Genomic DNA, 23769 nt, shown 5'->3' on the forward strand with positions numbered 1-23769 from the left:
GCTTGGTCAGCTCAGAGCTCAGGGAGAACATTCTTGTATCTACCAGAAACATTACCAGTCTCTCCAATGAAGTTTTTCCATTGCAAGCTCTTCAGGGGTGTCAGTGCTCTGGGTAAAATTGATAGTGCCTGAAAAGAAAAATACCAGCAGGAAATACAGATAAACAGATTGTACACCTAAGTGTTTTGCTCAGTCCTTAATTTCCTATTAAAGAAATATCCCATGCATTCCCAAGGGACACATTTCTTTGCAAGCAGTGACAACCCTTGTAGCTGGCAGTGTGTAAGAAAAGCTTCTGTTGAAAGAGGCTGTTAAAGGATCACATGTTCTGTTGATGTAAACCTGATATTGCTTCAAATTTCCTATTACTGAAAGAAATACATTTAGAGTAGTCTGTAAAATAGTCCGTTTGCCTGGAACCACCACCTTTTCTCATACAAGTCATCATCTTTAATAGATAAGCTTTCCATTAAGAGCTAGAGAAGGTGCTAGTTTTTCTTTCAGCAGTTAGAAATAAGAACAATAAATGTGTGGGGGAAATGCATCAATTTGGTTAGGAACATCAAAGTGTGTTCCTATCTGAAATATAGACAAATCAGTTCGGAGAAGGCTCCAAGTGTAGAATTATTGACCCTGGAGTATAAGATACAGAATAACCTTCCAGGGCTGTACTTTTTCAATTTTAAGTAGTGTTTGCAAGGTGAATAGTTTAACAGTCTCATCCCCCCTCAGCAAAATATTAATAGTAGATTGCATCACAGCTTTTCCTAAAAGTTTTTTGCCCTTTATAAATTACACTGCTGTAAAAGTGTATTAATATTCTATATATCTATTAATCTTCTGTAAGATAAAATTAATAAATCCAAGTGATTGATGTAACTCATAAAAGCCCATAATTGTATCTTCCTTTCTGCTCTGGTTGCTAATTTCGTGATGTGGTCTCAATTCTGGGGCCAACTGGTTGAGCCCTCTCTGTGGTGTGTCAGAATCCTGAAAGTAGTGGGGTCTGCAGGTGGTACATCCAGAGAAAGGGTGAAAGATTAAACCAGGAGATCACGGGGTTAAAATCACTTTTATAATCTCCTTAAATATAAATACAAATCTCATAAATTAACATTTGAAATTAAATTCTTCTTTCACATGGTGCTAAGTGTATGTCTGCTCTGTGATATTTTGAAACCCACCAAGCAAAAAAAAAAAAAAAAAAAATCTGTTTTATTCAAAATGCTTTTGAGCATTCAAGAAATGCGCTGTCTTCCTGACAGCTCAAATAGGAAACAGTTGTGGATGTATTGCCTAGCAAGGAAGAACAGCTCATCCTGTGACATACTCTGTATGCGTGTGTGAGACAACATCCTGGGAAGTTAGCAGGTGAATTCTGTCCTTTAAGTTTTACAACACAAATATGACTTGTTTCAGGGAATGTGTACATTAGAAACAAATGGAAAAAATTGCTGAATTCAATTAAATGTTGGCAATCAAAGCCTAGAACTTATATAATCACCTTTGGTCCAATATCAACAGCTGTCAACAGTATATTTTGAAAATAACTTTTTAATGAAATCTGAAGCAAACAAGATTGTTTAAATCATCTTTGGGAAGATTAGTTTCCAGGGGGAGTTATTCCATTATACTGTGATTTCCAGTAACCACGTCAAATCTCTTCAGTAGGGATAGTGATTATGGACAGAGTGATTCCAAGTCCATCTGTGAATTCAGGCTGCAGTCTTACAGGAGAACAAGACCCCCCCTTGCTCCTGATGTCTGCACAGAGTGTGCCTCATTAACCACTGCCTTCTGAGCTTCACTCCAGCTGCTTTTCACTCAGTTGTCCCCTCATCAAGGCAGCAACATCCCAACTTGGAGGCAGAAGTGCTTGGGAGGCTGTGTCAAAAACCTGGACAAAGTAGGTGACATTCCTCTGCTCTCTCCTCATCCACAGATCTAGTTTTTTTGATAAATATTTGGCAACCAGTTTAGTCAGTCATGGTAAATTTAGTAAATCCGTGGTAAATCTACTCTGCCTCTTCCCAGCCATCATCTTGCCCTTCCTTAGCATGTCAGACTTTAGAAAGGATGTGATCCATGATTTCCCAGGGGGCTGAAGTGAGTCTGAGCAGCTGGTCATCTCCCAGACTGTTTTTAGCCTTTTTGAAAACAGTTGCTGTATTTGGGGTCTTTCCTGGTCATCCGGGCCCTCTCCCAGTCTTCAAAACCTTTCAAATCTGGTAATGAAAAGCCTCACAATACCATCAGCTGGCTCTTTCAGCACACTTAAATGACACCCACCCTCTGGACCATGTTTGGGTTCAGATTGCTCAGGGGACCCCAATTCCCTGCTCTCTGTGACTGATACTAGGGATTGTGTAGGGAATAGAATAAAACTTCAGAGGACTTGAACTAGTTGTGCAAGAGCCAAATGGATTCCTTGGAGTTCAGTATGATATCACTGAGACAGGCACCATTGGCTTTGTCTAGTGATGCATGCTAAATGATCATCAAGCCAAAATTTATATAATCATCTGCAAAGGAATAGTTTTCATTCACAATTTTGTCTCTAATTTCACTAGAAGGACATGGATGGTTCACTTCAGGTCTCTTAAAGAGATCTAAGCTTTACTTAGGGAGCAGGTCTTGAATTTGGTCTTCCAATATCAACAGAGAATTGCCCCACAGAGGCAGAAAGAAGTGTTCCTTGTGGACAAGGATGCCAGGGTGGGGCAGAAATGGGCACCTACTTGGTGACTGGAGCAGTCCTGTAAGAGCTGCTTCATTCCACTTTTCTCTACAGTTTGAAGATGTTCTACGTTAGCATTGCATGACATTCAGCAAACATTTGGACAGCATTAGTCAGGGTTAGCCCCTTTTTTTTTCTGATTGAAAACTCAAGAATGGTTTTCTTAAAATGCTGGTTATTAAATTCTTTGCTGTGTTACATTTTAGCAATGCCTGCTGGTACCAAAATAATACATGCTTAAGGCAGGCACGGGAAGATGTGTAATTCTTTGTAGATCTCATTCTTCTGAATTCAGTCAGAGTTTTATGGAGAGCAAGCACAGAGGTAAAACTTCAGCCTGTTCTTTGACTCAGACTAACAACTTTTGCTCCTGCAAAAATCATTCACATTTTTAGTGTCAGTTTGTGTCCTACACTTTGAGGGCTTGTAGAAAAATAATTTGAGAAATTCTAGATAGGCAAGTGAACCTCAAAGCAGTTATAACACCTGAAAAAATTTATCAAATGTAGGGATATTTTTCAGCTATGGAAAGGAATTATCATTAACCACAGTTGAGTACTTGCAGTTTTCTGCCATACAGGAACTTCATTCTTCCCTCAGTCTGTGAGCTGATGTAGTGACAAGCTGCAGAGAGATGACAGATTTCGCTAAGGATTTGTAGTCTGAACACCTGTGCAGTGTCATGCATTTGAAAATAGAATGTGACAGCAAAACACATCAACCTTCTAATGTCCAAATGGAAACCACGGGCTTTTTTTCTTCAGCTTTTATCCAGAGAAATCATTTTCAATCATCACTGGCCAAGTGAAAATACAAAGCAAGGCTGTTTTGTTGTGGTCCAAAATAAACAGGAGCAAGTCAGAAAATATTCAGTAATGCCCATTTCTTTCTCCTCAGTGCTGTTGTGCATCTCTGAAGGTGCAGGTTATTAATGGTCCAGAGCAGTTTTTTCAGGAAACCCTCAGAGGTGGGTTAGGAGAGAGCTGCCAACCAAAGCCGCTCTGCATACCTTGGCTTCTGCGAGAGTCACTCAACCCTCCAATGAGTGCATCAGAAAAAAACAACCAACACAGGTTTTTTGTTTCCTATAATCTTCTCTCTGGGAGAAAAAGAAGCAATAACCAAGGGCAAAAAGATAAAAAGAGGCTTGCTTGATTGCAGGGTTAGATGTGTGCATTCTGCACTCCTCTGGAGGAGCCTGCGTCACGGGCAGTGTTGGAAGGGAACATCTCTGCTGCCCATCTCCCTCAACAGTATCCTTGAAACATTAATCAAATCGAAAGCACATAATCTTTTCTCTCTTTTTCTTACAGAGGGAACGAGCTTCCCAGTCTGCCAGAGCCTCTGAGCCCTCTGCCAGGCTGCTCTGCTCTGCTCTAAGGTTGAACATAATTACTGGGCAGCACCATGGGCTGCCCAGGAACCCAGTCCATCCCATTTTTCCCATTACGCGGTGCTAACCTTTCAGCAAGTGCTCTTTCTTCAGCAAAACCTTTGTTTTCAGAGATCAGATGTTTTTTCTTCATATTGAGTATAATAATTTTGAGAAGTGGTTTTGGCCTATTTTCTATTGCAATTCTATTAGCTGTGTTTAGAGGGACATTTATTCAGTGTTTTGGGACAAGATTTTTGTGTGATTGTGTGACAGGGAATTAAAGAGGGTTCAGCTATAGCTCTTCTGTGCTCTCATTTATGGATGAGAAAGACAGAAACCTACTTTAAACTCAGACAAGAATTAGCATTTTGGATGACAAAAGCTATCACACATGAATGGGTTGCTTCTTAAAATCAACAAAATAAATTAGACTCCCTGTTTAGGAGCATCTGGCACCCTTAGAACCTAGTTCATATAATGATGTCTCTGTTTGTTAAAAAGAATTATGTAACAATGTGGTTGATTTATTTCAAGATGATTGGCTTAGCAACTTAATTGGACTATGCAGTATATCAGAGCACACACAAAAAAAATAATTTAATTAGCTCATTTGTCTGTGGATGACTGCAAGCACTGCGCATCAGGCTCGGCTCCTTTAGAGGTGAGGAGCCGTTTGATCCTGTGAGGAACCAACCATTGTCAGCTCCCTCGGAAACCATGCTCACAGCCAGGGAACAGCAGCACCACACTGGTGTTCAGGTGTTGCGAAAACCCACAGAAACCTTTCTTGTAAGCCAAGGAGTGCTCCGTGACTCCTGGCAGGCTTGGGAACCTTCCTGGAGAAACAGCAAGGCAAAAATGTGCCTTGAAGGCGAAAACTTTTTTCCCTCTGTGGCCTCTCTTTTATCTTGAGCTGATATTCCACCCTCCAGCTCCCAAATACTATTAACATCCCAGAAAATTAGCATGCTGGATCCAGGTTTTAGATTCATCCTGGTGCAAAGTTTTAGGTCCTCCATTTCCCGGCTGGCTACTCATACATGAAAAACAGGCATTTGCAATACCATTGGACTCCTTCATGAGGTCACCACCTCCCACCTGAGACAGAAAAGTACTAATATTGTTATCATCATTATCATTATGGTTATTTTTGTTATAAGAATACAAATAAACCTCCTAGTAACATAAGAGTAAAATTTATTGTAGTGTGTTCAAATTACCTAATATCCAAGTAGTATTTTCAGAATAGCACTTGACAGTGGTTCAAATAACTTTCAAGATCTCTCCATTTTATTTCAGTTCCAGATGCAGCCAAGAGATTACTGACTTGTGGGAAAATTTCACTTAAGTGTTTATTAAGTTGTTTCTATACTCTAATTTTACACCAATTTAAATAAAATTAGAGGTGTGGATGTTGATTTCTCTTGTGTTGTTACGTTAAAACACTCTGTGTCCCACGTGATTTCCTTTTTCCATTTCTATAATTGAACAGCAAATTCCCCCCTTCTCTCCCAGCCCACAAAGCACACAAAAAACAAGAAAAAAACCTAAATTAAAATCAGAATAAGGATTTTACTTAAAACATAAAAGAGGAAATAGGGCTGAAATTCCTTACTTATTGCACCCTGTAGTTCCTAGATACAGCTGCACATCTGGTTTGCGAGATAATGTGCTGTTTAGAGACCATGGTAGAACACAGAAAATTGGAATTGAGTTTCAAGTCTTAACACTACATTTCTTCACTGCTGGGAGCAAGTCAGGCCCTGCTTTTCACTCTTTTTGTAGGTTGTGTGATTTGATTCCCTCTGGTTTTTTGCTCTGTAAATATTATATGCATGAAGGAAATCAGGAAAGGAATCATGCTGTAAGAAGTATTTTATGCAGAACAGCTGAGAAGAGTTTTTATCAATACTCAGACTATATACCAAAGTTTAGTTGTGATATTAGCCACAGGGTAAAAAATATAAGAAATGCTTAGTTGAGGACATGGGTGGAGGAATAAAAACAGCATGTGTATCTTGTTCATTCATTCACCACATAATATAAATCATTAGAGCCAAAGGCCAAGGGGGTTTGCCATTCTCTGCAGCAGAAGATATTCTCTCAGGACTGGCTGGTGCTCCAATTCACTTTTGCCACAATCACACCTCTCAATTATTTGCATGTTCCTAGCCTGTAGCTATCAGACAGAAGTTAAACCTGCAGCTAACGTGCTTCCCTGTTACCTCCTACTGGAACTTGTGGCTGTCTGCATGGGTCTGACTTCTGGTAAGGAGTATTTTCCTTGTACAGTCATGCAAAATGCAAGACTATTTTATAAAAATATGAGCCAGGTGTAGTGCATTAACTTTGGACTTACTGTACAGGAAACCAAGTACATCTCTAAATGTAGAACATCAGACCTGATCTGACCTTTTAGTACTTCCACACACTGGTAGGAGCATCACAGCCTGGCTGCAAGGCAGGGAAGCAGCATCCCAGAGCAGAGAGAGGAGCAAACTGGGGGCATTGGGACCCTTCCTCTCCCTCCAGCCTGTTTATCCCATGTAGTGACCGTGGAGATGAAGAAAAGCAGCCAAGTGAAGTATGTTGTTGGCTCTCCAGAGAAGATACCTCCTCCCAAGTATTGAGCAGCAATGAACTGCACATCAGAAGTTTTTGGACATTTTGATCCGTATTCAGCTGTCAGGATTTTTGCACAATTTTGAGCAAAGTTGAACCAGAGCTTATCTTATAAGACATAAAACTAATCTGCACTAATGAGGTGTTGCGCTTTGCTGGCTGGACAGAGATCTGCTGAGATCCTTCTTTTCTGGAGCATGATATGGAAATATTAACTCTGTTCAGTGAAGTAGCATAATCAAGCTGCTTGTTCCCTGAAGGTGGGTGATAACAATCCTTGTTTCTCGCTGAGTGTGGCCATCCTGCTCCCCTCCATACATGGCTTGTGGATAGGAGAAGCTGCTGTGCCTCAAACAGGAGCTGGAAGATTCCCAGCCTCAAACCCAGCTAAGAAGAATGGGGAAACCAGATTTATTTACCAATTTCTGAGCCAAAACCTGTAGCAGACTACCTTGCATGTACTCTGGTGATGGTGGTGACTGGTCTGGATTAGGTTTGTACCAGTGGGTGATTCAGGCACACAGGGAGGTGGCACAGGGCTGTGGTCCATTTATCCTTATCCCTGCAGCATCACAGGCAGGTAAGACAGGCAGACAAGCCCTTCCTGAAATGGTTCATCACAAGAACTGGCACTCCTGTAGATACCAGAAGCTGCAATGTAATTTGATGTAACAAGTTTATTGGCCTGATCATGGAAACTCAGAGACTTATAAAATCACATTTTTATTACTGATTCAGTCACGCACATACATATTTATAGCTTTGTAATTGATCACATAGGGCAACACATTAAATTTTAATACAGGGAATTACTTCCTGTCCCGGTAGAACCACCTTTTGTATCCACAGGAGACAGTTTAAAACATTTACAGCGGAGTCGCTTTTATGTCTGTCATACACTTATTACCAGCTTTGGTCTAGGCAGTTACATTTAGATTTGTTTCCTTCTTTGATCTCCACAATCTGTGGGAAAACAAGAATTAGGAACAAGAAGGACTGCGTGACTTTTGAAGCCTGGCATCACTTACACATCACCAGTTCTTGTAGCTTCTCTTTATCAGCTCACATCTCACATCTCTTGTTCTAAAAACCTGCTCTTCCTAACCCCTGAATGTTTGGGGTTTGAAATTACTCAGGGCACTTGTTAACACTCATCCCCAAACCGATTCATGATCTGTGCTTAGGTTTCTTATACAGACTCAGAATTTAATGAAAAACACCTCACTTTGTCCTGTTCAGTCAGTGTGTGAATTAAGCAGGGACTATAAGTCTTATCAGCAATTTTGGGTCCTTATGAACTGGTTTATTCAACTTCTTAAATAGTAGTGAGAACTGACTACTGCAAATTTGTAATTTTCAGAGTAAGTCTTGAATTAGCAAAGTCTGTCTTGGAAGCAGATTCATCATTTGCCAGGGAGGTCAAGACTGTGGTCAGCTGAAAAAAAGAATAACCCCAAAAGAAATCTGAAAACCGAAGTGTTTAAGGAACACTTTGGTTTTGTCACCCTGCATGGCCAAGTTCTGGAGCAGGGAAAAGTCAAAAGAGTTGCTAGGGGAATGGGGATAGGAGCATCCATAGAATCTTCCTGGCTGAAGGTGTCCCTGCCCATGGCTGGGGATTGGAACAAAATGATTTTTAAGATCCCTTCCAGTCCAAACCATTCTGTGATTCTATGATTATCTGAACTTTGAGGAGAGGAAAAAAAGTCTGCTGTAAGTGAAGACAGACAAGCCAACAGAGCTGAGATTTCTCACTGAGGGGTTGTCTAAACTGACTTTAGGTTCAGGCCTTTGGGGGCTTTGCAGGTTTAGGATCCAGCTGGCTGGATCCACTAATCCACTGATATTTGCATTATTTTTGCTAGCACAGGAAAGATTATTTTCAGGTTATGCTTTGATACAGCCTTTCCTGTAAAACACCACTGGTGAGCCTCTGAAGAGAGCACTTCCCCCTGCCCTGTTGCTAGGATTGTACATTTTTTGGGCTATATGTTTCAGACATGGGGGCCTTAAAAGCCACATGGTAAAGTGCCATTCCCCTCACCCCCAGCTCCCCTGGATGATTTATCTGCTGTCAGGCCTTGTTTCACCAACTGCAAGCACCCTGCTAGTACTGTTCTTTTACACAGCCTGGAAATGTTATTCTTTATATGCCGATTGGAATACATCAAATGCATAGTGAAATGAGACCAAATTAACACTTGGGGTTATGTGCACTGTAATTCGCAGTAAAAGAAAGATTGGAAGATGTAAAGATATGTCAAATGTGCTCCCTTCTTGTTTGATACAGATGTGGAGCAAATAGGTTTGAAATTATATTTTTGCATGCAAATGACAGCAATTTGTATTAACTCCTATTGTGCTAGAATGTAACATTATCATCTGATCTAAGCCTTTCTGTCTTCAGATCCTCTTTCTGTTCTTACAGTGCATTTACAATGATCTTAGATATTAATTATCTTGGTAAATTCCTGCAAGGGAACAAACCAGGCACATGTTGTGACATTCTTCCAGGCAATCTAGGTGTCAAACTCATCTCCCTTTGTTAAACACAAGTCATGGATTTATTATATCAGGGCAGATGACTGACCAACTTCTAATTAAGCCCTGTTAAAACTTACATGGTGACTGAGTTTCACATTTAAACCTTGTCATTTTCAAAACATCCTAAACCTGTCATTTTGTTTTTTCCGAAAAGGAATTCTGATTTTCCTATTCTTGGGGACATAAAAAATGCCTGAATAAATTAAAAGAGTTTAAAATTGGGTTTCAATAGGACCTCACAGTATGAAGCCACCATTATGAAGAACACAATGACTGGAGGCGTGGCTGGCTTATGCCAGGCAAAAGCTAATATTGTTTCACCTTAAAACTTAATAATCAGGCAGCCTCAGTCAGTGATTTTCTCTTCTTTAGGAGAGTAATTCATTTAGGAAAGCAGCATGCATGCGTGTGTGTAGGCAGCAGTGAAATACCTCCAAGTGCCCCAGTGTGCTACCTCAAGCTAAGTGCTTTGAAAAGGAAAAAGAGTTTAAATTTAATTTAGAAAACTTCTGTGGTCTTCCACACATTGAGCAGGCAGGACACAAGCTGTGAGCAGGCATGGGGACAGGCAGCTCCTGCACAGCATAGCTTCCACACTGGCTGCATGGGGGGAGGAGGACAACCCTCAGCCTGGCCTTCGTCCCAAACCCGTGCTGTCATCTGGAGCACATGGGGAAAGGCAGTGACAAAGGGCTTGCCCAGCCAGGGACAGGTTTTGGTGCAGTCTTGGGGTGGTGCTCACCACCAGGCTTTTCCTGGGCCTCCACCTTACTGAAAGGATCTCAGTGGAGGAGCTTCTCCCCACTGTGTGACCCTGACATCCCCGGGCTGCATTTCCAAAGCAGCCTCTGCCTGTGGTTTGCCCTGCTGCACTCCCTGATCTCACTGCTTGAGCAGCAGTGGGTGCCCCTGTGCCTCTGTGCCATACCAATCCAGCTGCTCCTGCACTTCCCACGTGCTTCTGTCACAAAGCTTTGAAGCAGAAATATTTTTCTTAGGGAGATGCCACGAATGCACAGAGCAGCTCCCAGAGCCTGGTCTGACTGTGCTGCTGAGGGTGCATTAATAAGAGCACACGTGGGCAGCAGGGTTTCCGGGAAGAAACATCATCCCTGAAGAAAACAACAAAAGTGTTCTCTGGAAGAGAGCTTTTAACCTGACAGTATTATTAGTCAAAGTCAATCTACCCTGTCCCTGCCCAGCTGATGGTCTCTTGGATACATCCACACACTTCCTTCAAACAGCAGGAGGATTTAGGAGGAATTCAAGAGCCACTGGATAACCCCAGTTAACTGGTTCTGTAGCAGGAGCCTGCCAGGAACTTGGGGTGACCGTGGTTTTCCTGAGATGTCAGTGCTGAAAGCGCTAAGGGCAGCTCTTTTCCACTGGGAGTTTTCCTCACTGAGCTCTGTGGTGACCCTGCCTAAGCCAAAGTGGTGCCAGAAAAACACTTTTCATGCTTTAAACAGAGCATTTCCTTCCTAACCCAGCTGAGAGTTAAAAAGGAAGTGCACGTTCTGACATGATGCACTAAACTGTGAAAGCTGGGGCAAAGTGCAGAAACTTGGGATTTGTTTCTGTTCACTTTCCTCTGGCTACAGTTGTCTCTCATTAAAGGCAGTAGAGTTTGGAAGCACACACACTGTTCTCCAGGAATGGGATCTTTATCTCCATCACGTCATCAGCAGGTTGTTAGAAAGTGCAGCCTGCAGTGAAGCAACACAAAAATCTTATGCTTGATTTAAATAATGGTGTTCATTGCCTATTAAAATGTAACTTCTTGCTTTAAAAAAAAGATTAATTAAAATGTACAAGAATGCAATTCAGTTACATTTAATGCTTCAGCCCAGTGCTCGCTTTTCATCACTCATTCCCAGAAGTAGTATTCAGGGAAGCATGGCATTCTCAGTTCTGCCATTAAAGCACAAATGACTATCAAACCTGTTCTTTTCAAAAGCCTGGCTCGAATATCACCATTGTTAGATTTTTCATAACATATTACTTTGGTCATTACTGTTTTGCAAGATAATTGTATCAGTGATCTAACTTTTGACAGGATCCAAAGTGGCTGAAAATAGTTCACTGCAGCACCTTTGTCTTTTAAAGGCCATTTGGGGCTTGTTATTTTAATCCTTGTGCAGCCTGATTTATCACTTCAAACATCTGTCAGCTGTGCTTTGTCTTGAAATTGATAGTGATAGTGTAACTGATTTTTCAAGAGCAGCTGGTAGAGGTTCATTAGTTAAGCTCTCAAAGGGAGTAGATAACTGTAATATTTTTCTTTGTTAATCATCTCTTACGCCTTGTAATAATACAGAGCTTGAAAACTGCTAGAAATGCACAGCTTCTCTTTGTTTCTAACTCATCAGAAGCATCCTTTCATTCTTTTAATCTGGTTTGATTATTAAAACTCTTCTCTTCATAATGCAGTAAAAAATTGAATAATTGCACATGAGTGGGAAGAGAGAAAAACCAGTCTTTGCTGTGTCGCATTTCACACTGAGAGAGGTCATCGAGGTCTCAGAGTTAACATCCAAACACAAAACAACTTCAGAGAGGAGATTAAGGGCTCCTCCATAATTGATTTTTAATTTAAACTTTACAAGGCATAAAAAACCCTCATGACAACTTCAGTAAAGTCAGGTTCATTTCTAACAGATACAGCAGTTTTCTGTTCACGCATTTCCCTGCCACACAAAACAGCCTTCATGGTGAACTATGATTCTGAAAACATTTCCCCCCCAGAAATCTTTGCCAGCCAGGCTCCAGCTGAGCACCACGGTGGCTCCTGCCCAGAGCTTCCAGGACTGGAGCATCTGGGAAGTCTCCTGCAGCTGAGAGCGTGTCAGCGCTAGCGCCGCTTGCACGGGCAGCACTCACACACAGATAATTACCGCTTGAAATTAGTATTTTAATGAACTGGTCCTGCAAACGTGGAGGGAAATCTCCCAGGCATTAAGGAAATAAGCAGGAAGGGAAATTATTAACTGTAAAGTTCAGCAGAGGGCTGGTGGGCAGGTGCTGGCTTGGCAGAGGGGCTGAGTGCCCCTGCTTCCCTTTGCTGGGATGGGCTTTGGTCCTGCAGGCTGCCATGGGTTTTAGGGACAGGGTTTAGTGGGACTTGGCAGTGCCGGATCAGTGCTTGGACTCTTTGTTTTTTACAGTCCTTTCCAACCTAAATGACTCCATGAGCTGCACCTGCAAGCAGCGCAACTTCCGTGTAGATTGAAAACACCTGGCACGTCTCACAGGATTTCCAGGTGGATAGGATTGTCTTCTAAATGGCCCTAAAAATAATTTAATGCCAGATCTCCACCCTAAAAGCACATCATAAGACAGTACGTGTGTCCATAGTAGCAGTGAAGCTCAGTACAAAATAGATTGTGAGAATTCAGCCTGAATATCAAGAAAATGCACAGAGTGACTGAAAAAGCCACTTGAGAGTCACTGGGGGTTATTTGGTGCTAATATAATAATAATCTAAGTTTTCTGTACCTACTGTATCTCAATTTGATATTTTTATACGAGACTTTTTCAGACCCTTCACAGAAAGTTTTACATTTCTGTTAATTCCCCACCCTTCCAGAATGCCTCATATGTAGTGAAGAACTAAAACTACTTAGTGATATGTAAGAAAAAATTTTAAAAGTCTTTCCCCAACAACATACAAATAAAAGACATAATTTTTATCTCAGAGATCTCTAATTTAGATTTAAGGTGAGGGGAGGGGAACCCAAAGAGTCAAAGTCTTCATGAAGAGAATTGGTGCACATTTTTTGGCAAGAAACATTTCTCAGAACAAATTTTCTGTTCTCTCAGCAAAAAGGTAGATCAATTCAATGCATGGATATAATTTAAAAGCAATCTATGCTCTAAGCAATTTATCCAATTGCGGCTGGAGGGAACACTTCAGATAACCTAAAACTACTTGTCAGGGTTGTGAAAAAGGCACATTTTTGAAATAGGAAATCTTTGCAGGCATTATTTTTAATTTTCACTCTTTTCTTCTGCTGCTTCTTCCTCCCAGTTTTGTTTCTTTACTGAAGTGCTGTTTTAGTAAAGTAGTATTTTGCTTGCTTGCACAAATTGGAGAATTTTAAAGTGGTTTTTTTTCCCCTGTAAAATATGATACTGAGTTTGATGCGTCCATTTTGTTTTAAAAATATGCAATGAAATTGTATCTAGGATTAGAAATTTCTCCCAACATACCTTTTTAGATTTGTACTTTTGTCTGTGGGTTATTTGGATGTTATCATCTCATATTCTCATTAAACGAAAGATTTTGACCTGTACCTTCGCTGGCCTTTAGGTGGATGCAGGTGTAGACAGAGACCTTTCTCCCTCACATGGTTTGAGGAGGAATGGCAAAGCCCCTTTCAGTGGTCCTGTCTGGCTGAATGTGAGCCCAGGTGTGGCCAGGTGGCCAAGAAGGCCAATGGCACCTGGCCTGTGTCAGGAATGGCGTGGCCAGCAGGATCCTGGACTGGCCACTGGTGAGGCCACACCTTGAGTGCTGTGTCCATTTCTGGCCCCTCAGTTCAGGAAGGAAAGTGAGGGGCTGAAGCACGTCCAGAGAAAGATCTGGAGCACCAGGAGTGGCTGAGGGAGCTCAGGGGGCTCAGCCTGGAGAAGAGGAGGCTCTGGAAGTCAGGCTCTGCTCCCAGGGAACCAGCAACAGGATGAGAGGTCATGGTCTCAGCTGTGCCAGGGGAGGTTTGGGTTGCACATTAGGAGGAATTTCTTCACAGAAATGGTGATTAAACATTGGAATGGGCTGCCCAGGGAGGTGGTGGTGTTACCATCCTTGGAAGTGTTTTAGGAAACCTGGGTGTGGCACTCAGTGCCATGCTCTGATTTAAATGGTGGTGCTCAGTCTCTGGTAGCACTCAGTGATCTCAGAGGGCTTTTCCAGCCATAATGATTCAGTGATTCTGTTTACAAGCAGAAAATCTAATGGGCTGCAAGGTTCAATCATGAAGGCTTTCTTTTCTGCTGAAGCATCTTCTCGTTGTATTTTTAACTACACAAAGCTGGGTAAAATTGCTAAAATAATGCCATTCTGTTAGTTATTGAACAGGGGATTTCTGGCTACCTTCCCTGAGTGAAAGAAGGTTGCAATAGCATTTAAAGATTTCTAAATTGTAACCTCCCTAACTTGTCTGGGGGATTTTGAAAAGTCTGAGTACTCTGCCACTGTCCAGCTGGAGATCAGCCCCCCTGACTCCCAGCTCTGCAGTTTCCCCCCATAATGGATATCCTTGCTGGATTTGGCACACTGAACTCCACAGTCCCTCTGTGTCATCGGGTTCAAAATGAAACGGAAATCAAGCAAGTGAACTCTGAATTTGTGACTTAATTTCATCTTTGCACCAGAGTGTTTTGAAGAGCCAGTCATTGCCCCAGAAGAGAGAAGGCCAGGCACAAGAACCTTACCATTTAGCAAGGACAAGGCTGTAGAACCTAGAAGGGCATTTTGGGTGCCTGAGGAGTGAGGGCACCCTCAGCCACAGAGTTCAGCCTCTCTTCTGGATATTCACATCCCACTGCTCCACCACCAGCTCAGTGCTTGGTGGATTGTAGAATCTCAGAAGTTTGGGTTGGAAGGAATATTAAAGCTCATTTTATTCCAGCCCCATGCCATGGATTGGCAGGGACATCTTCCACCAGACCAGGTTGCTCCAAGCCACATCCAGCTTTGCCATTTTGCTTCGTTGCAGAGCAGCTCCACTGCATCCTGAAAAATAAGGCTGTGACTGGATGCAACAAGCATGGCACTCTTACACAGTCCTGCTGAAAGATGTTGCTTAGCTCCCAAATTCCTCACAGCATTCCTGACAGCAATCACATCTGCAGCCATAAAACCCTCCACAGCCTCTGTCTTTGAAAAAAAAATTTAATAATCAGTAAAGTTCAAGCTCAGCTTGTTGTGATGAATTATTGGAGCCTGTCATCATTTTCTTGGGGGGAAAAAAAGACTAAAAGACTATAATGGAACACAATTTTATGGTTTTTTCCATTTAATTGATGACGGGCTGAGTTTTTATTAATATTTCTGGGCTCCAGTGTAAGATGCTGAAAAAGCTAATATGAGATCATTGTATCTGGTTAATGTGTGTGCTTTGCAAAATTGATAAGCCCTGTCAAGACATAAATTATTTAAAATTTGATAAATGTGTTGAAATCACTGAATTTTCAAACCGATAAAGCAGAGTTATTTCTCTTCCCTGCCACACACACCCCTTCAAACTTGGGCTTTTGTGCAGCCACTCGATGGGGCCACGTTATCTCATGGCCTGTGAGGATCCAAAATCAGCAGAGGGAACCCAGAGAGGTGTCCTGTGCTGCTGCAGAGGGGACACGAGTGCAAACCCATGGGGCACTTGGGCATGGAAGCAGCAGAGAGTGAGAAGACCACTGGAATCCTCCCCCAGTATGAGTTTTTCGCTGGTGAAACTGGAGGCCAGAGGAGGTGGTACCTCTCCTCTCTAGCAGTGGGATAAAAAGCTCCCAGTGAGCAGCAGAATGGTGCTTCAGAGCTGTTTATTCCAACAGACCAATTCATTCCAGCTAATTGCTGAGAGTTTTTAAATGATTCCTGGCAGGGGTGAAGCTAAAGGAATGATTGCTGGTGATTGATGAATAACCTGGATAAAATTCCCAAAGCACCAGAACTATTAACTCTTGCATGGGGACACCTGCTTTTATTTAGTGCCTTGCCCACAGAGAAAGGCACAGGAGTGAGTTCCAAATGAGCCCAAATTTGGGCAAATGGAGAAAACAGAGCATTTACTGATACCAGTGTTTCATCAGTGTCAGCTCATTCCTCAAAAATAGCTCACAGGGAGTGTTATTTAACCCTGTGCTGCCCTGCCATGATCAGGATCGTGCATGGTAGGGGGAGAGTGTGCAGAGCAGTCACCATCTTTTAGAGGAGGGCAGAGGAAGAACCAAAGGTTTGAAGTTTAAAACTCCATAGATATAAACCATGCTGCACTGATTTGAGCTGCTCTCGGCGTTTACGCAGCGAAAGAAAACAGCAAGATGCGCTGTGGATGGGGCCAAGGTTGTGTTTCTTACTGGAAAATATCTACAGGCAAATGGGAATTTCAGGGTAACTGGGTGCCATTTTACAGCCTCTGTAATCAGGAAAAAGATTAGGTGAATTCTGTTTGGAAATTGATGGTTTGGAGGGAATGGGAAAACACTGGTGCAGTGGAGGAGAACTTCAGCAACAGCCATCTGTTTAAATGGATACACTAACTTCCCTAAGCTGGTATTTTTCAAATACCCTACCAGCAATATTTTTCACTACAGCAGTGCATTATAGTGAAATGGAAAGATGCTGAGGAAGTCGTTTTTTCTAGCATGTGCTGCATTCTTTCAATACAGATTTTTTTATTGCCCGGAAATTGCTAACCAATGTGAATAAACAGCTGAACAAAGCCATCGGCCCTTCCTCACTAACAGCAAAATGCAGCCAGTGAGGGAAGGGCCTTGGGAAAAAACAAGTTTTAGAGTTGGTTCTCTTGTACTGCAGAAAGCTTTATTCAAAACAGGAAAAACAATCTGCACGCCACAAAGGTTTTACATTACAAAAGCACAAACACCATTCACATCTCTGAGCAGTGTCCCCTCGTTCCTGCTGCTGAGGCAGGCACTGAGCAGAACCAGGCAGTTCTTTGTTAAGCTCTTTTTTTACTGAATATTTGCAAAATACAACAATTTACCACCCCGAGCCACAAGGTCCCTTCCCTGCAGCCCCCTGAGCTGACAGCTCTGTCAGCTCCTGAATCTCACCCCTGTAATGAAATGAGCGGAACAAGGCAACACTAGGATGGAGCAGAGTCAAGAATTAAGGCTGTGCAAGACTGGATAATCACACAGTCTTGCAAAATACTTAAAAAATGAGGAGGAAAAAATACTCAAGCAAAGTAAGCTTGAGTAAACTCAAGCTGTGAGGTACAGCTTTCTGCAGAGCCTAGGGATTGCTGTCTGGGCCTTAAACAGGAGTATTACAACCTTATAATTCAACTGATCAATGATTTCACATTCCTGTGTTATGAAAGCTGTTCTGTTACCACATGAAATAGCCCAGGTCACTGTAACTTCAGGGGTGTGTTTCGTTACCCCATGAGTAAACCTCATTTGGTGTAAGAATTACATAAATAAAAGTAGCAGTAGTCTAGCAAGGTGCAATTCTGTGATTTCACCATCATGATCTTGAAATACTTGTGCCCTGATACGTTATTGATGTGGCAAACCCACCTGGCTTTAGCATGTGTTAATGTTTCCCACCCTTCAGCCATCCCCAGCCCTGTATCCACATATTTCTTCTTTTCTATCAGAGCCTTCAGCAGGGCGCCCCTGGGAAAGCAGCGCTCTGCCATCTCATCTGGTGTGAGGGCCCCCAGAAGAGACATACACTGAGCACATGGCTCAATGTCCTCTGCCTCTCCTCATAAAAGGCAAGGGGAGAAAAGCCAAAGAGCCATTGCAGGATTTCAATAAGCATTGCAGAAGACAAGTAGCCCAGAAGATATTTGAGGGTGTTCCTGCGTCCTTGCCAGAGGACAGTCGGAGCTGGGTGCAGACACCAGCAAAGCCAGATTCCCCTGTGAACTAAACAGCTTCTTTTCCATATATTTCACCTTAAAATATCCAACCACATTGCCCTCTGACTCAGTTGCTAACAGCAATACCAGCTGTAGGTGCCCATGGTTTGAGTGGTCATTAGCATTTTAAATAGCATTTCATTTAGCCATGCAAATGAGGAAAGTTGCTGGTATTCCAGCACTGCCAGGCCCCTGGGCCCAGCTGTAATCTAGAAAAGCAGCAGAAAAGCCTCTTTTTTGTGCTTCTCAAGGGCTCAGGTCAGGTTGGGGATGGGTGAACGTGTGCAGCACTTCTTGCTTCATGTGAGCAGAGTCACTTCTCTGCAGCGGGGGAGTGATTTCCCTGCCAGTGGGGATGGCCAGCGATCTCAGCATCACACAGCTGATCCTGGGCCGGTGACAGGCTTAGGAGTGGCTGAAGAGCCACACATAAACATGACAGAGCTTCACCAGGAACTTTCCATCACAGCAGAAGTAATGTTTCCCCCAGCATCATTATGACAGTGCTATTTGGGCTGGTACAGATCAGCATCTGTCACTGTTTCCATTAGAATCTCCTATTTCCTCGGGTTCCTAGCTCAGCCATAAAAAAAATATAAGATAGAGGCAGAAAGTTGACATACAAGGTCTGGGGCTGAGAGTGATCACAGTTGTCTTTTCTTCCCCCGCTTTTAATCTGAAGAAGGAAATAAGGTATTTTTGCAGAGACACACCTGGCCCACTGCATTTCAACCCAGCCGTGGATTTATTTCTAGTAAAAAATAAGTGATAGGACAAGTGGAATGGCCTTAAGCTGAAGGAGGTTTAGATTAGTTATTAGGAAGAAATTCTTTACTGTGAGGGCGATGAGGCACTGGAACAGATTCCTGAAATTTTTCAAGGCCAGGCTGGAAAGTGTCTCTGCCTATGGCAGGGGGTTTGGAAATGAATGATCTTTAAGATCCCTTCCAGCCCAGACCATTCTGTGATTTTATGATTTAGCAATAATGATGGTCACCTTTCAACATTCAAGCTGTGAATGTTGCTGCTGTTCTACATTCCATCTTAATCACTGCATTAGGGGTGATCAGGAAGGACACATGGTAGTGGGTTTGGGGGTTTGGGCTCTGCTTTGGAGCCTATTGCTGCAGAACAGGCCCCAGTGAAGATTAAGGGCTTTGGAGTTTCTAATCTTTGCCAGCTGATGAAATGAAAAATTGCAATTTATAGAAATAACAGCTGGATATTGTAAAAACAGAGCCCTGTGAGGAACCAGTGGTGTAAGAGACCCTTTGGGATCAGGAGCAGAGGGAAAAGCAAGCCCAGCATTGAGGTTTCCCTCATGAGACACGAAGCACAAAATTCCATTGCACACATCCACGTTTGCAGTCCGTACTTTGGCTGCCTTAGGCAAACTTCCACCCTGTAATGTTGCTGCTGGAGAGTGAAAACCCCATCCCTGCATTAGTTATACTGGGGTCCATCTGGACCCTGGCACTGTGGGATCAGTGATGAAGCAAGAGCAGCATTTTGCCGGGAGGAAGGGCCAGGAGCAGTTTGTCACTGGGGACACAGGCAGGACAACAGTGGCCTTTCTTCTTCCCATCTTAAGCATCTCTTTGTTCTGTTCACACATTTTGTAGAAATAGTGGCAGCTGAAAAAGTTTTTCTTTTGTATATTAGGTCGACCGTGTAAGACAGTTCTAAACAGAACAGACCCTAAAAACGCCTTCTTCAAAGCTTCTACTCAAGATTTAAAGGACCTAGAAAGTCAGATGATCTTCTATCCTGTTGAAACACAGATCTTCCTCCTGACCTCTGGATCATACACTCGAGTTCTGCATTTCCAACAGGACTTCTCTGCCAGAGAGAGCAGGAAAACACACCTGGGAAATGTGTGTTTGCACTGAGTTGGACATTTTACAGGGACCTGTGTGTTTGACTCTGAAACCTTAAGGCCATTCTGTCACTACCAGAAGGAGGTTTTGCTTTCTGATTGCAGACTCAGCTTGGCTTTGTCACGGATCTTAAAACTGAGCTGTGCTATGTGGCTGGGAGTGCTCAGCACTTCTGGAAGGCTGGGCCTTGCTAAGCACAGGCAGCTGTGCAGCTGAAACCAGCACAACAAAACAAGGCCATGTTCACTGTGACAAACTAAGGGCACAAGTGCGCAAACAAGGTTTGGATCAAATGGAAAAAGCAACACCAGAAAAGACAAATGTACAATAAATGGTTTAGGAGACAGTTACACCAACAGAACAGGATTTAAAGCCTAAACCAGCTGGAAGGTTGTGGGGAGAAAAAGGAAGGGACTAGAAATTCATACTGTTCTGTTTCACTCCATCTTTTAGCAGAGGGGCCATTTTGGTCTTCAGGGTTTCCACTTTCCCCAGTCAGGTATTCATCTAAAAAATCTATGAGCATGGGGCACCTGCCTGCTCTTTCACATCACAGCCATCAGCCTGTCCAGAGGTTTATCCATTTGTCCCCATGGATGGCTCCCATTGAGATTTTTGCATCTTTCATAACTGTTTTGAGTTAAATCCTTGAACTCTCATAGAGCAGTAGGAATTACTCTTTACAGTGGTCCAGGTGACAGATTCAGACCCTATGGGTATAAAAATAAACATCAATGGCTCCTTCTGTGTCTTGGCTGTTTCATTTCTCCCCTTGACTCTGCTCTCCCTTTCTGTTTTGAGCAGGTGTTCTGTGACACCAGCCGGGTGGTGCAAGCCGCAGAGGTGCTGGACTGGGAAGACAAGGATGCTGCAGAGACACTGGTTGACAACGTGGTCCATTCCAGGATCATCAACCCTCTACGCCTCTTTGTTAAACCATCCCCAGTGCTGAAACACGGCCAGGTGTCCTACTCGGACAGCATAGAAAACTTTTGGGATTGGTTGTCCAACATCACGGAGGTTCAGGAATCTCTGGCACGAACTAAACGCAGACCTATAGTGAAAACTGGGAAATTCAAGAAAATGTTTGGATGGGGTGACTTCCATTCCAACATCAAAACTGTAAAGCTGAACCTCCTGATCACGGGGAAAATCGTCGATCACGGCAACGGAACCTTCAGCGTTTATTTCCGACACAACTCCACGGGCCTGGGGAATGTTTCTGTCAGCCTGGTGCCGCCCTCCAAAGTGGTGGAGTTTGAGCCATCTCCGCAGTCCACGCTGGAGACCAAGGAGTCCAAGTCCTTCAACTGCCGCATCGAGTACGAGAAAACAGACCGCGCTAAAAAAACTGCCTTGTGCAACTTTGACCCTTCCAAGATCTGCTACCAAGAGCAGACCCAAAGCCATGTCTCCTGGTTGTGTTCCAAACCCTTCAAAGTCATCTGCATTTACATCGCTTTCTACAGCGTAGATTACAAACTGGTGCAGAAGGTCTGTCCCGACTACAACTACCACAGCGAGACACCCTACCTGTCCTCCGGCTGACCCGGCCTGGGGATCACTCACAGAAACGAGCATTCCCATTAACCTTCTGGAGAGGAATGTGGTTTCCTATCAGGTTAAAAAGTCTCTAAAAACCGTAGCTGTGTTCGTGCTGTATGGTAACTAATCCAGCTGTTTATGTAACAGTCGTTTTCGTTTGAGGCCGTCGCGTTTTAGCTCTCTCATCATTCGTAAGGGAACTGCCAGGCAGGCTCGTGGCAAGAATCAAACAAAATTGTGTCTGGAATGAACACTGATCTTAAAAATCACTTTTTTGAACAACTCCACGGCAGAGAGGTTGTCTTTTACTTGAATTGGACAGCACTTAGCAGGTCCTATTTCTCATGGGGAACTTCAGGTGACAATAGAAAGAACAAGTGATGGAGCCTCAAAGCTGCTCATACCCAAACTTCAAATAAACAGCTCTCCCACTGATTTCATAAAGAATGTTACACAGAGGGCTCAAGTAGTCAAGTCCAAATACTAAGAGGAAGTGCTAATTCTTTGATAAAAAAAGGAAAGAAGTCTCATTTTTATGAGTTGCAGTAGCTGTAGATGTTCACTGAAGTGAAGAGTGAGTAGTTCTTCCTTCAGACTTCCTGCCCATGGATAGCAATGATGTAATTAGAGCTCAATGAGCTTTAGTTTATTAGACCCCACAAGTGTGCACGTGTGGTATACAGCCATTCCTCCCGTGCCCACCACTGGGTTTGATTCCTCTCACACATTCACACAAGCACACACACCCCAGTATTAGTTTTGCAGCAACAGAGAATCTATAAAAACCTGGGGAAAAGATAATCTCTCTTTAAGTCAACCTGGTCTAGTAGAAGGTGCCCCTGCCCATGGCAAGGGGATTGGAACTGGATGATCTTTAAGATTCATTCCAACCCAAACCATTTTGTGATTCTCTGAACTGTAGCAGGGCTGGCTTCCAGGAAAAGGAAGCAATTGTTTTGCTGTCCAGCCCCTGAGCATTAAAGTGCAGCAAGGAAAACACATCACAGCACAAGGATGATACCTGAACAAGCAGCTTTCTCCTTCTTGGCACCAGTTGTTCCCTTAGCACTGCGCTGCACACCTCAAGTCAAAGTGTCAGCCATGACAAAGAGAGAGAACAACAAAAATCTATGCACCTTCACCTCATAAAGCAGGTTTGAAACTTCTAATATAAATACTCAGCCAGGCTTTCCCCCAGTGCAGCACCAGCTCCTGCACTGCAGTTGCAGCAAGCTGGGATCCAGCTGTGGTTGTGCTCCACCAGCTGTGGTCCCACTGCAGTCAGGAGTGGTTGGCTCTGGCCATGCAGTTCCAGCATCACCCCTGGGCTTGTTCTGGGTATTGATCTGCTGCTGCTGCTGCCAATTTGCTCTCCTGCTCCTTGGTGACAGTTCAATGTCACAGGTCCTGGGGAAGGAGCTGGCTGAGGAAGTGCTGATTGCCTCCAGTCAGACTCACACACAGGTTCAAGAAGTTACACACAGCTTAAATAAAGCACTCTTGAAATACTGTTTGGTGATGTGCACACAGACAAGTGACTATGGCAGCTCAGAAGGACTCACTCATGAGATTAATTCTGATTTCCTTGGTAAAGACTCACACAAAAAAAATTACTCTGTTAAAAATATATGACTTACTGGGTGATTTGTTTTTCTCTTTAGGTGACAAATTTAAATGTGTGGTTTAGTTTAATCAATAATCTAAATGTTTTCCTTCATCTTATTTCATACAGAGTCTCTCCTGGTCTATAATGATGTTTTTTAGTTTGCCTATTCCTGTCAATTCCTACAAGTTGGTCTCTTTGTATTCTGTATAGCGTGTCCTCGCCCCAGCTGTACATGAGCTTGGATTTATTGCTACGAGTTCAGTGGTTGGTGCTTTTGTAACTTAGCTGTAAGCCATGATTTTATTGCCATGTATTTTTACTCAGCACTGTAGGCAATTAAAAGAAAACCCTACATGCTATTTATTGTAGAGTATGTGGAAACCATGTATGTATATACACTTAAATATGTGTACATATACAGAACATATGTGTACATGTATTTGTATGTAAATAAAGAGAGTTTATTAAATCTGGCACTTGGTTGTGGCCCATTTGATATTTTCTTTTAAATGTTGCATGTATGAAGAGACAAAGTAAAACTAAGGCACAGCAACAATTTTTGCCCAGCTGGAATTTGTTTTTCTAGGAGATATTTAAATGTGTGCTATAGTGAACTGTGTGCAAGCCTAGGCAGAGGAGGTTCAGCAGCGTTCCATGAGATTTGGGAAAAGAAGCACATGTTTTGATTAAGACACTCCTAAACTGTTTAATAATTGCACCAGGTACCATTAAAACGAAGAGGAAAGTTTAAATTGGACAACATTCCCCAGCAGGAACGTGCTGGGAGAGAGGGCAGCTCACTGCTGATTCAGCCCTTGCTCAATTCCTCATCAGAAGGGCAGCTGGATTCT

General features: G+C 42.9%; 1 protein-coding gene across 1 annotated transcript in view; it reads left to right on the forward strand.

Annotated features, from left to right (window-relative positions):
- Positions 1-23394, forward strand: part of NXPH2 (neurexophilin 2) — a 35198-nt gene extending 11804 nt beyond the window's left edge. Inside the window, exon 2 of the mRNA XM_059852534.1 lies at positions 20572-23394. Coding sequence (XP_059708517.1) covers positions 20572-21315 — 744 coding nt within the window. The 3' untranslated portion in view covers positions 21316-23394. The remainder of the gene's footprint in view (positions 1-20571) is intronic.
- The last annotated feature ends 375 nt before the right edge of the window (positions 23395-23769 follow it).

Source organism: Haemorhous mexicanus, chromosome 8 (assembly GCF_027477595.1).
Source record: "Haemorhous mexicanus isolate bHaeMex1 chromosome 8, bHaeMex1.pri, whole genome shotgun sequence".
Classification (NCBI taxonomy): domain Eukaryota; kingdom Metazoa; phylum Chordata; class Aves; order Passeriformes; family Fringillidae; genus Haemorhous; species Haemorhous mexicanus.